Here is a 14,297-nt window from a genome sequence, read left to right as displayed (position 1 = left end):
AGAATTTGCATGAACTGGTCACTCTATATTTGACACACAGGATTTTGAGATACAGCTCTGTTTTGTTTGTCACGCCTGAGCAGTTCTTGCTTTGTCTTGCCTTCATTTGCCTGCTGCTGTTGCTGATTCTGCATGATGATATCTGTATTACCAGGTCTGATTGCAGCTGTAAATGCTTTGCAGTCCTGTGAGCTGATCTCATATTATTTCATCTACTATTCTTCAAAGTGCACACGCAACTATCTGGTCCCATGAAACAGCAAAATACTGTCCTATTGATTTGCCCATTTTCTGTCCATGCTGCTGAAATTTATAGCCTACAACTACAATACAAAGTTTATGCACACAAACAGTTGTTCTGTGCCAGAAGAGCAGTATCACATTTATCACTGGGGAGAGGAAGAGCACAAGGCACCAGCTGGCTTTCAGTGGAGTATGCAAGCAGAACATTTTCTTTTCTCAGAAAGCCCTTTGGCCTTACTAGTTTTTAAACACTTGAATCCGTCAGTAAACACAACTACAGTGTCACCCTAGCTTCTCAAAAATAGACATAGGTGGGTCCAGACTTAGCAAGACATCTTTGTCACCGTTTTGCTGTACAAATGGTGAATTCAGAGTCTCAATTTACACCATAAATGTAAAGGATCAAGAAGCAATAAAGAATGGCTGCAGCTACAGGCAGCAGCAGCTGCAGTTGTGAGACTCAGAAAGATCCATCTATAGCAAACATAAAGGTCTCTTCCTCCCCTCTTACCTGTCAGAGGATGAGGAGCATGCTGAGTGGTAATACTGTCTCAACAGAGAAAGAGAAATCTATGTGCACAGACAAAGATCAACAGGGAGAACTGCTTTTTTTGCAGGTCAGGGCATACCAAAGTAACCTTGCCAATGACGAGGCATACTTTTTTTTTTAAAATGTGGGGTTTGTTCCCTTATGCAATGAAAAAAAATTAAATTACACAATGCCAAAATTAGCTTTACATAAAAAATTGCAAATGTACTATGGCTTTTTCTACACTTCTGGACCAAATTTGCCTCTATTACTCAACACATCACCTTAAAAGATGTTCGATATTCTCAGGTTTATACTTTCATTTTAACCCATAAGGTCATTTAGGAAAACAGGAAGCATTCCCACTCATTAAGTTTCTGCTTATTGTTTAAGCAATTGCATTCTCTGAGCTGGCCTTTTAATCACATTTACAAGGTCTACAGACTGTGTTGTGTTGGAACCCTATGGAAAATCCTCTAACATCAGAAGTAATCAGAGCTGAGGTGAAGCAAAGTGACACACAATTTGTACCAGTGGAAGTCTGGCTTCTACATTTTCTACGGAAGCCCAGTGGTTTCACATATCTGAATGAAGTCTACTGAGATACTGTAACACAAAATTAGTTCTAGTTCAAGATAAGGTATGTTTTATGGAAGTTTTCAGAATAATTGTCAAGATTTCAGGATCTATGGGTGTAGGAAAAAAGAAAGATCACATTGCTTTCCATCACTCTTCTGCACCTCTCTTTCTGATTTAAGGAAGAGCTTTCAAAATAAGACAGCTTGGTCAAGAACACTTACAGTGGGCATGTGACTTGACTGGCAGGAGCTATTAATTCACTCCACAGCAGGATGCTGCTGAGGTACCATACAGCTGCCAGCCAAAACCGTCAGCAACACTTTTACAAAAGGTAGTTTGAGGTGCCTCATTTCCAGGACACCTTACTGTGTTCCTGATTTTCTGAGATGCCAGACAGCATAGAAAATCCATGTGAAACAGTATCTGTGATGCCATCCCTAAATTTCCAGGGATGATCTCTCAAAAACTGAGGCAAATATCAAAAGTTTGCCTATAAGTACATACTTGTTCCCAACACATATATCTTACTTCTTAGCCCCTCAGTCTTTCCGGCTAGAAACTGAGGAATCAAAGAATAGTGTAAGTATAAAAAGAAGATTAGTGAAATAAATGAGACTTCAAATTGTGTACTATTTGACCAGAGAGATTCACCTCAGAGGGTGACTGATTATATTTACCTAGTAGGTAAGAAATAGACTGTGCGGAGAGTAGAATGCTGCTACAGCAAAGAGTTATTTAAAATCACCTGTCAATGCAAGAACACTTTTTTGCTCCACTCTCTGGATGTCAGAGGATATTTTTAGGCACCCCCAGCTTAGGCAGAAAATAGTAACAGTTCGTTACTAGTGCAGTCCCTGATTTGGAGAGGTTCTCAGCCCATGCTTAAAACACTCAGTCATTTTAGGAATAGGCAGGAGCAAGAACTAACTGTAAACAGGCATGAAGGAAGACAAATAACTGAAAATATTTGTCTCCTAAAATGAATAAAACCTGAAAGAACAGACTTGGTTTCACGGCAAGAGAAGGGAGGTACACCCATATGGCTGCAATTGCACAGGCAAGGATTTTAATTTTCTTTCTCTGACTTAATGCTTCAGTGAATTCTCTACTAATGCGCAATGCAGGGTGGGACAAGAGGACCTCCAGAAAACTCTTTGCATAGGTGTTGAGAAAAGGCTGATGGAATTGAGCCTGTTCAGTCTCAAGAAGAGACAACTGAGAGGGGACCTCATAAATGTACACAAGTGTGTCAAGGAAGGGTGCCAAGAAGATGGAGCCAGGCTCTTCTCAGTGGTGCAAACCAATAAAACAAGAGGTAACAGGCAGAAATTGATGCACAGGAAGTTCCACCTGAATATGAGGAAGAACTTCTTTCCTGTGTGAGTCACCGAGCAGTGGAACAGATTTCCCAGAGAGGTTGTGGATTCTCCCTCACTGGATATATTCAAGAACCATCTGGATGCAATCCTGTGCCATGCACCCTAGGATGACCCTGCTCGAGCAGGAAGGTTGGTCCAGATAATCCACTGTGGTCCCTTCCAACCTTACTGATTCTGTGATTCAGTGAACAGTGTTACAAATATATGTAAACCAAATAAAAAATCTAAAACTGTCTTTGGCAGTGAGAATATAACAAGGTACTTTTTCCATCACAGTCTTCAAGTTAACGAACTAGTTTGTCTGGATACCTACAGCAGATAAATATACCTGGCAACTCAAGGCAGTCTGACCACTTCAGCCCATGCAAAGGTGCATACTGTGCAAATTTTCAGGCCTGAAATTTGCCATGCTGATGTTTTCATCTGTATGACTATCCAGAAAGACCTGCACTAGGGCAACAGCCACAGCAAGTTCTTTTCTAAATTCAAGCATACACTTTTCTTAGCATTTTGTGAGGAATTTTTCAAAGCCTTCAGTTGCAATGTTTACAAATCTTAAACCTTTCCAAAGGGTAGTAAAAGTGCAGCAGACCAGATTTTGTGGTATGAATTTCCCCTGAAAGTACTTAACCACTATGGCAATTTTGTAGATGTATCATCCTTTCTCCCTCACAGTTCTCTTTTTCTGCCATTCTGATGTGAGAACTGATAAAGCTCCAAACATAAAGAAGAAGTTTTGACAATGTCTCTGTCTTTTATTTCTGCTTTTTTCTTCCCTTCCCCTTACCCCTCCCCAAGTGATAGTAGTATAGAGAAGGAGAATGAGAAGTTTTTCAAACTATTTTGCTTATGTTTAACCATATACTTAGGACTTTTTTAATTAGGTAAAGTGAATTTCCTGGTCTAAAACATTGTGCTGGACTCTGTCTCCAGTTCTGTGGACCACTCTTTCTAATGGTTAAATCATCAACAAAAGAATATAGCTATTAAAATTCTGCAACCCAAAGCAAGTTCCATTTACTGTCATAAAGCTGAAAGTAGTGTTACAGCCCTTGATTGCCAAGTCCTCAGCTACACAATATATCCTGTTCCTAAAGTACTTGTGATGAGCTGCTAGCCTGAATTGCCTAGCAGACACACAAGACTAGAGGTGAGTAATATTCTATTTTATTTTGAAGTAGCAGTTTCTGCTGGATGTGGCTGACACCCTAATCTCTCTTCATGCATCTCAGAAAGTCAATGGCATCGAGACCCCACAAACTTCCCTTAACTGCATAGAAACTGAAAACAAGGATGAACTCACAACTTAGGAAACTGAACATGAAAATTTCATCTTACAGTCTACCTAGAATATAAAGCCTTCATAAAAACTCCACCTTTAGTGTGAACTAAGAGGGTAATTTCTTTTCTTGGACTAGGTGCTGCAATGGATGCAGGGGCAGGCAGCTGTGAATACCCATCCGTTTGTGACCCCCCAGCATACCTCATCTGAAGCCATCCTCATTAGGTTAGGAAGCTTGTTTGCAAAAACACACTTGCCACACTTCACCAAGCATATAGCAACCCAGCCTCAAGCTCTTGCTGTGACTATGGTTACAGAAACCAGAACCCTGTCTGTGACACCAGTCATGCAGCCAAGCCATGACACTCTGGATTAGTGCATTTAGGCCTTTCCCCTGTCTCCCTGTCAGGCTCTGACAGACATCAGCTGTCCTCCTTGTCCTTTACTCTCCTCACAAGTGTAGCCACCCTTAATGCAGTCCAGGTTGCTTTTAGCAGCATCACTGGTGCCCATATGGCAGATCAGCAAAGGGTAATAGTCCAAAGGATAAGCAAGCCTAGGGAGCACCTCCACATCTCCCAGACTGCTTGTGGGACTGCTGCCTTCATCTCCATAGGAAGGAGTCTCTTAAAACTACCAGACAGTTTTTATCATTCATGCAAACAGCAGGTTCAGGCTCAGCTGACTTTGATCCCATACATCTGATCTGCACAGATGGTCCCTAAATCAACTTCCCTCTCATATCACTGCTCCTGCAGTTATTTTGATTTGCTGCTTGGCGTAGGGACTTTGAAACTGACCTTACCTGATGGTACACACAAGGGTTTGCAGTTAGTTAGAGCACCTGTACTTGGCAAAAACAGCATCTGTGCTTGGGGAGTTGAAGTCAGACTATCTTGGTTTTCACTGCACATGCTGCTGGAATTATTCAGAGGTCCAGACAACTGCACAGAACAGACACATCAGAAACTTCTGAAGGTCTACAGCCAACTATCTTCAATGGCACAAGATCGGTCACAAAACAGCACTATATTTCACATTACAAAACATGGGGCCAGTACCAGTAGCAGTTTTAAGTCTTCCTAGTTCCTCTCTTTGCTTAAATTTCTCATTCAGATGAAAATAAAGTGGCTTAGAAAGTATCCTGGAAGGGGAGTAGACAGACATTTGCTGAGTTCAAAACACTGTTCATAAGCTGCAGGTTAACAGAAACAGAGAATGAAGGGTGTGAATAAGCAACATCTACTTTTAATAAACTTTCTAAGGAGTATGGGACAGCAGAAGTACATGTAAGCAGCCACAACAGATGCAGATAAAAAAAGCAAACAACAAAGCAGTCTGCTTATTTTGCAATAAAACAACCAGAAACAATTCTGAAAAAAACCTAAATCAAACCAAACCAAACCAAAAAACAAACACAAAGCTGAGTAGTTGTAAGACCTATGCACTTAGGTCTTCCCACTTTCTATATTGCTGCAAACTTCTAACAAGTCATTGTTTCATATGCTATTTAAGCTTGTGTAGAAGATTTATTAAATACATAAAAACACTTGAGGCCTGGAAGCATTCCTGAGCTCTCCTGCAATGACTAAGCCTTTCACCTTCATTTCTAATGTTTTGAAGCAGCAAATTAAATTAGGAGAAACACAGAGAAAGTGAACTTTCCTTACAAAGACTCAAGATGTTTGTAGAAAGAAATATGAAAAAGAATGAAGCATTAACTCATGGACAAATGTAGATGCATCTATAGCAGAGGACTATCAGTCCTTTGAAGACTCCACATGATGCAGATCCCATCTGTACATAAAAATGAATGCTTTCACAATTCAAGTCGGAAAAGGTGCCCAACTTTCTCTTAGAGGTATAGCAATGTAAGCCCTTAATAAATGTCATTGGTGTACTAGCAGTTACACCAACAGCCTGTCTTCTAGGCCATTGATGAGTATTTTCACAGAATACTGTAAAAACTCCATTGTGATCAAGGAAAGATTAGTTGTTTCAAAAAATGCAGTTAGTTTCAAACTAAGCATTGTAAATCTCTAAGTTTGCAGTTATCACCAACCATTAGACATTGCTAACTCTTGCCTGGATTTTCCATTTTTATATGGCATACATGAAAAATAAGCCAAACTATTCATTCTGCCCTAAGTGACACTGCAGGTAAATTATCCCTGGAAATCGCGTGGCAGGAAAGTATGATCAAGAAACGCCACCTGCTGTCTCTTGGATCACTTCCTAAAAGCCGCTGGAGTGCAAGGACATGTGTGAAACTCATGTTTCATTTTACAGCAGGAAGAACATTTGAATATGATAAAGAGCAATCCTTTTCCACACAACAGTACCCAAAAGAAACCTCAGATCCTCATCTGAGCTGCTTACTACATAACACTTTAAGCAGCACTTCCTACACAATCTCTTGCAGTGAAACCTAGAGAAAACAATGCAACTATTCACTTTGAAATGCAAATGCCTTGGTTTTTTTCCAGATTGTAAAATAACTCAAATCTGATAATTGAATTTAAAAAACCTTAACTTCTCATTAATTTCAAGGTTCATGTTCATCCTTACTAAAAGCTTAGTATAAGCTGCAATAACATAGTGCACATCTGAGGCTGTCTCCAAGACAGCTCTCTAGTAACAGCCCTTGACATTCCAGCCACTCTGAAACAGCAAACCCCCTAAGTATTTGCTTACCTTTAGACAAATTTGGTTTCTTGTCTTGGGCACTGGAAAACCAGAAGCCAATAACACCTGATTACACTCAACTAAACACATAGCTGAAGAAAGACTCTTCTGCAAAAAAGCCAGTGTGCTTAGGACCTTGATGCACCAAAAGGTAAATTTAGAAACACACGCTCAAATCCAAAATTTCCCAATTAACAAGTCTCTATGCAAACAACACAAATTAGATTTTGTTGGAAATCAGCTGCATAAATACTAGGAATTGCTTATTTCTCCCAGCTTTTCCCCTAGGGGAGATGTTACCAGTCTTCTACAACACTTCTGGAGCAACATTCAATATTCTAATGTCGAATTTTGTGTGTGTTTCTTTGAACCTATTCATTAATCTTTACTGGGTCCCTGCTTTGTTCTTCTACTGAAGTACTGTTAGTTATTTAAGGGCATCTCCCTTCTTTCCCAAGACAAAGAAATGCTATTTCTTCAAAAAAACTTAATCAACTTCATATAGTTAGGTTGAATAAATCAGTCTCAAGAAAACAAGTAGTCAAATGAACAACGAATGGAAAACATCAGGTATATTGACAATTTTAATAGAAGTAATCATTACTTCAGCTGCAGGTAGGATCCAGCCTCAGGTAGGATACAGCCTCAGGAACTTAATCAACAGAATGAACAAACACGTGCATCTAGGTCCTAGAAATTCACCCATTTCTTGCAATTAATACAAGTTTTAAAGTGCTAAATAAAGACATTAAACAGAACTGACATTATAAATTTCCTACTTAAGGCTAAATACATCAAACTGTCTTCTGTTGCCTATAAAAAAATATGGCATTTATAAATTTTAACATCAGACAGTTGTCCTGATAGTACTAACAGAGTAAACTGAAGAGTAGTACATTCCTTCGATTTTTTTTGCCACTAATCCTTGTCACACTACAAGCAGCCTTTACAAATCCCCCATCAAATGTATTTGCGGAGAAAAGTTCGGGAGTTTCTTAAGGGTCCATATAGTATCCAAAGTGTTGAAAGAATTTCCAGCTGAGGGAAAAGGCTTAAAAACCTGTACTCCTGAGTTATGTGTTGAATTACATGCTACATAGAAGGTAATAGCTGTGGTCTTAGACTAATGTAAGTAGTACTTTAGTCTATAGCACCACTCATAAAAAGTGTGCACACATTTCACAAAAAGGTGGTACAAACTTATTCTTCGCTTAAACTTGCATGAAATTCCATCTACTGGGCAATAGGTTTGTGCGTTTTAGTATTAACAGGATATATTTTGACACAAATTGAGTTACAGTGTTAAAGCCTCAGAAGGAAACCTTCAACCACATTTGCTTTGAAACTAAAGTTGTGTTTCTGCTTGGATGGGTTTTCATTTCTTCAGAGTGGCTCACTGGCTTCAATAAAGTTTGATATAACACATATTCATTCACAAGAAGAACCCTCTGACATTTGCTTGAGTGGGGCAGAGGCAAAATGAAAAACAGAAGCCAGAGCAAAGATAATACAGCCCAACTTTGAGAGTACCAAGCTGGGCTCCACCTTGTGCTCACAGGACTGTCAAGTTTTGTACCAACAGGCTCATAACTTCATATGGAGAAGCAAACCAGATGCACCCAAATGCGAGCCAAGGTACAGCTGCGTCCATTTCCTTCTATTCTGGACGGCGAGCCAGTACCAATATAGGACTCACAGTTACAAACAGCTTTTTATTACTAGAATCAGGCACATTTGATTTGGAATCATTAAAGCTGGGTCAACATGAAGCTTCTTTGGACTTTTTCTGATCATCCCTTCCTCTACATATCAGTGAACTATGCAGATGATGTAGTTATAGTCTAAAAATGTGATCATACTTGTTCTAAGAAACTTTTTCAGACTTACTTGCAAATTTGCATCAAGGTCTGCTTATCCTGGGAGGCTTAGTATCAGAAAACTAGAAGTAAGCCATTTGTGAGACTGACTTTTGATCAGGAATCACCTTCAAGCGAGAAAGCAACCACCTGGTTGCCATGTTCTGTCCCATAGCATTTCCATAATCCCAGCTGATATGAAAAAAACCATAGTAATATATTGCTTTGGAAGAAAAAGATACTAAAGGGAACAAAAGATGTTTCCTTCACCTCAATTCTCTTGAGAGGTACAGACTTTGTAAAAAAACAGTTAAAGCCATCCATACTCTTCTATCTGGACTCTGGGGTGCATCTGTCCTTACAGTCAGAACATTACATCTGAAGAAGACTAAATTTTCTTCTCAGGAACCACAGGAGTCAGGTCAGATGCTCATACTATTTTGTTCACTTCCATCAAAATGTCTTGCATAGGAAAATCCTGACAGAAATGCCTAAGGAAAAACTTCAAACCATTCTATCACTCCATTTCTGAGTAACACAGAAATACCCACCATCACAGCTTGGTTTTGGCATAAAAATTGAAATGTGGACGATATATTATCTGTATTTAAAATACAGTTTTACACAAGTAACTTAGAACTGCTCACTGGGGAAAAGGGGAGAAGACATTTTATTTGAACCTGGCTGATGGTATTTGCTGCTAGCAAATACCGAGCTATTCCAACAACAGATTTGACTGAAGTGGATTAGCAGCCTGATAGCCCAATTGCTTCTGATTTAAAAGCTTTGCAGTGGTCTTCTTGGAACTACGAATCTGGAAAAGCATGTCTTCCAGTGTGCACATGGTTATCCGTCCCGAAGCTTGCAGTTTCATATAAATATTTCCTAATCTGAGAGAAAGGTCAGGGTTTTCTTCCATCTTTTCCCTGACTGTAGCCAGCTAAGGAAGAGAAAATGACAGACTGTTACAATTCAGCAAGTGAAGATCTCGTTCCATCACCATATTGAAGACAAGCAATCACTCACAGTAATAAAACAAGTACACAGGGTAAGATAGGTGGCTGAGGCAATGACTCATACACAAGGATTTTACACAGCACACATTATGCATCACCAGGCAATGGTGGAAATGCACTGGCTAACTGTTAGAGAAAGTTTATTAGATTTAAAACCTCCCCAAAGTTGTACAGTCCTACTTTCAGTCCTGGTATAGACTAACACAATTATTTTCTACTTAAATCCAGGAAACATAATTGCTTCCTGCAATCTACTTTCCAGATCAGCACAATTCTAAATATTATTATGTACACAAGTAAGTGTACAGTACAAATCAATAAAAATCAGACTATAGAACACTGAGAAGTTCTGTATGCCATGCACACAGTATGAGCTCAAATATTAAGTAAATATCTTAAAATATATTTTTGATTTATAACCCTTTGTGGACTAATACTTAGTCTTCCTCTGGCTGCTAAAATTTCCCAAAATGAAATCAAAATACAACACCGACACATGCAACATTTATTGCAATGACATTATAAAATGAAATACTGCTTAAAGAATTTCTTTTCAGCATAGCAGTTAATATACATGGGATATGTTTTGATGGGTATGCCCCCTAATATTTATTTTACATGCTAGTTATTAATTTTGCTTAATAGGCAGCAGCAAAAGGCTAAGTATTTAATTATTCATGCAACCTTAAAATGCTTTTTTCTACAGGCATGTTCAAATGAATACACTAATAAGATTCAGAAAAAAGCACCACCAATGCAGCTTAAACCAATTAGGACTACATGTTTGCTCTGAAGGGAGGATTCTTGGTGATGAAGACTGTAAAAGCTAGTTTTCATAGTAAAATACTACTAAATAGCAAAAGCTGCAGTTATCCATATCACACTTCCCTGTATAGTATCACAGATCTTTGCAAATATTGTGAACCTAACAACATCACTGTGATCAGAACTGTATTCTCATTCTCATATCAAATGAAAATAGCACAGAAGGCAAGGGATTAAATTATTTAATGCCACTAGGGAAAGCTTCATCTACATTCAGATGAAATACTAGTTTCTATGAGCAAGATCCATAATAAAAAATGTGAACAGCTAAGTGTTTTGACAAACAATTCAAGAAGGCAGACAGTTGTCTTGGCATCTGAATGCATCGGAACCCAAACAAATTTAGTATGGTGAACTCAGACACCTGAAGTGCCCTCTCATTACTGTATACTTACCACCTGCTCAGAAAACTCTATTTTTTTCACAAAGGGAGGAGTATCTACTTCCACTGCTGCCTCTAAAGTCTTTATCACTTCTTCTAGCAAACCAGATCTGAGCTGGACAAGAACCTTAAAAATAAAATAAAAGCATACCACACAAATAGTACTTGAAGTAAGAATGCAATTTTTTTTAAGTGTTTGAGGAAGACATTAAGCAAAGCAGGACAAAATAAATTGCCAGATGCTGCACTGATTAAAATCCATTAACCATCAAGAAAGCAGAGGTTTGTTTTTCTCCACTACTGGGACCTGGAAAGGAAGAGTGAACCTGGAGGCAGAGCTCTGCTGATGGAGCTGCATTAGCTGTTCTTGAATAAAGCATTTTTTACCATAGCTTAGAGAGGTCACTTTCATGGCACATGCAGTAGACTTTCTCTCAGGTTGTAGACTGTGCAAGTAAAGTACATTGTTGCATGTACACATGTGATTAAGGTTTGTAGGGCTGAAGGAGACCTGAAGTGGGCAGAGCACAGCTAAGGAAAGCACACACTTGGAGCCGTGTTTTTTTAAATCTCTCACAACAAGAAAGCAAGAAGTCACAGTGTCATAATTAGAAACTGTCCACGGGTCTATACTCACAGATGTAGAACTGGTCTACTTTACATTCCATCTGTGGTAGGAAATGATTTTTAAAAAATGGGTCGAGCTTGCTAACAATTCAGAATGTAAGTCATTCACCTGACAGAATTTGTCTGCTGGCTAAAAAACAAGCCCAGCAACATGACTAACAAGCACCTGTGCTACTATGAAGCCTGCCTTCTGTTACTTTGCACATGGCAGGTTTTTTTGTCCAGTATAGCACACTCCTCTGCAAGATTTTAATACAAAGCAAGCATACTTACTTTAAGATTACTGTATAGTTTGTTCTCTGTTTTCATTATCTGGGAACAATAAAATTTGGCTTGTGCTACATCGTTCTAGGAAGGAATTATAAATAATAAAAAAAACACAGTTAAACATGTGTCACAAACTTTCACAATAAAAATTCAAGAAAAATAACAATTCTTCACAACTTCACAATAAATCACAAACCAGCACCTAGAAGCCTTCACTAAGACCCACAGACACCACACAGCATGCAGCCTGCTCAAGAAACACCCTATGCCGCAGTTCCCATGTCATCTGGCTCTTTAGCACAGTGTGATGCCTGTAACCAACACTGAGCAGGAGATGACCTAAAATATAAAAGACCTACACACATGTTCAGTTCGGCACACGTTAGAGTAATTCAAAGATGTGTAGCGTATGTTAATGTGGATATTTATCCTTGCCACCACTTTTAACCTTTCGGACATACACATTTACAGTACTGTATCTATGTCATCAACTGATTTGTATAGACAGTAAATGTTACACTGACATTTACTAGACCAAGCAACGTTACTTGGGATCAAGAAATATCTTACTCACAGCATGATGTACTGTCAAAGATCATGCAGGTTAAGGAACAGTTAAATGCAATGTGGAGCATTATTCCAATTGCAAAACAAGACTTTTATATGATTTTTACAAAAAGCAAGAGCATCAAGCACATTTCATGTTATTTCAGAGACAGAGATTTTGTTTTTACTCTTCTCAACACTAACAAGAAGTCCTACCATGCCATCACACGTATATCAATTTGTTTCAATGATGCTATTGTTCAGCATCACTGTTCACAGAGTGCATAAGAAACTTTTAATAATTCTACTTAATTCATTCAAATTTGTGAATAAGATCAAATCTATAGCCCTTACAGTGTCTCTGACCTATTTAAAACATGAAACAGAGAAGGTTCAGAATATAGTCAAGCTGTATATACAAATTAACAGCAGAGGAAAACCAAGGCTTTAGAATTTGTTAATTATTATTCTCCTGCTCAATCTTTCACCCTGTCCTGCCTCAGAATCTCTTCATATCAGTACTTCGGCACGTGACATATATGAAAACCTCCCCCTGAAGAAATACATTGTGGAGAGAGACAGGCCACCTCCCAGACAATAGGGCAATACACTTCATAGCTTTCCATCTGCCTCCCAAGATAAACATGTTAACGAGATGATTGCACAATATTTTAAACTCTCATTTTAATTCTATTTAAAGGAAATCATCACTAAATTGCAGCATCTGCAGGACTAGATCCATGGCTACATCTAACCTGCTGGTCCAACTCTTTCATTTCCCAAAAATAATCTAGATAGCATTGTCATTAGCACAAAACACCTGTGCATTAGACTCAAGACATACGTTTAGATTTCAGAATTTCCATAGTCAATCCATGTGGGAGTTGTCTATAATCCTACTGTTTCAGGAGCCTTAAAGTTCCAATACTTGAAGTTATTCATAGATCAGTTACGATTTCTCCATTTCTAGTTTACTTTCCAGGAAAAGGAAGCTTCCTTTCAGAGCCAACTGTCTTTCTACAATAAAACTATAGAGACCCAGGCACAAATGAAAACAAAAGATATTGTACCTGTTTGAGAGCCATTGCCATGGCAAAGCAGTATGCTCGCAGTGGTAACACGTCACCTTTTAGCTGTGCTTCTTCAAGCAGTTTTGCAGAAATTTTGGAAGATTCTAGACTATCCTGCACAGAAATTTCAAAGGAAGTTGCACTTGTTATTCTTGTGATCTGAAGGGACTGTAAGCAATTGCAATCACATTCAGAAGGCATTCAGAAGTCAACATACTGTACGATCACCAAGGCAACATGTATCTGAACCCAACCAAGCAGATTCTATGCAGCACTTCTTCAGCAACACAGCATCAAAATACAATACTGAAAGTGGCAGAGGTCAGAAGAGGGTGAAAATAACTTCCATTATTTTAATAACTACACCTTGCCCTAACTGTTTTGGCTTCTACAAGAGATGTAACAACCCAGATCATCCTGAATCTCTACTGAAAACACTTGTAAGGCCAGAAGCAGTAGAAAACAGAAGCCTCAGGAACCTCTTCTTGTTGCACATGCCATGAATCCAAGCCTTTTGACTGCACACCATGTAAAAAACATGCAAAGATTCTACAAAGAACTTACAGCAGACCTAAAGGCAGCCTTAATTCATTAGAACTGAGAATTTCAGAAGCACCATGTAAATTACTGCTGAGGTGCTATTTTAGACCATCTCCTTTTTATCACATAAGCGCTCAGTTTCATTGTGGTTAACTGAGAAACCTGAGGAAGTTTAGTCTAGTGGTATAACTTTTTCCTCAGCTAGCATCTTCCTAAAACATGAGGAAAGGGAAAAATAGTTTCCAGCTGAGTTTGGGAAGGGTCTATGCTAATATTTCAAATTGCTGAACTGACTCAGATCTGGAGAGAAAGAACAAAATAAAAAAGTTTTGGGATCTCACTTTGCTACAAAAGAAAAACAGTGCTAAGGAAACACTCACAGAACTGATGTAGCCCAGTTTCTTACTGTGCTCATGCTCCCTTTTCATTGAGCAAAAAATACAGGTAAGCTCAAGGGGCATCAAGTCTCTC

At 38.7% G+C, this 14,297-nt stretch overlaps 1 protein-coding gene across 1 annotated transcript in view; it reads right to left on the bottom strand.

Moving 5' to 3' along the window:
* Window positions 1-9,204: 9,204 nt before the first annotated feature.
* Window positions 9,205-14,297, bottom strand: part of PTCD2 (pentatricopeptide repeat domain 2) — a gene marked incomplete at its 5' end in the record, with an annotated part of 12,260 nt that continues 7,167 nt past the window's right edge. The window contains 4 exons of the mRNA XM_009071630.1: window positions 9,205-9,493; window positions 10,790-10,903; window positions 11,677-11,751; window positions 13,287-13,400. Of these exons, the coding sequence (XP_009069878.1) occupies window positions 9,269-9,493; window positions 10,790-10,903; window positions 11,677-11,751; window positions 13,287-13,400 (528 nt within the window). The remainder of the gene's footprint in view (window positions 9,494-10,789; window positions 10,904-11,676; window positions 11,752-13,286; window positions 13,401-14,297) is intronic.

The sequence above is a fragment of the Acanthisitta chloris genome, unplaced genomic scaffold (genome assembly GCF_000695815.1).
Source record: "Acanthisitta chloris isolate BGI_N310 unplaced genomic scaffold, ASM69581v1 scaffold2513, whole genome shotgun sequence".
NCBI lineage: Eukaryota > Metazoa > Chordata > Aves > Passeriformes > Acanthisittidae > Acanthisitta > Acanthisitta chloris.
Note: the sequence above shows the minus strand (reverse complement) of the source record. Positions and strands in the feature narration are given on the sequence as shown.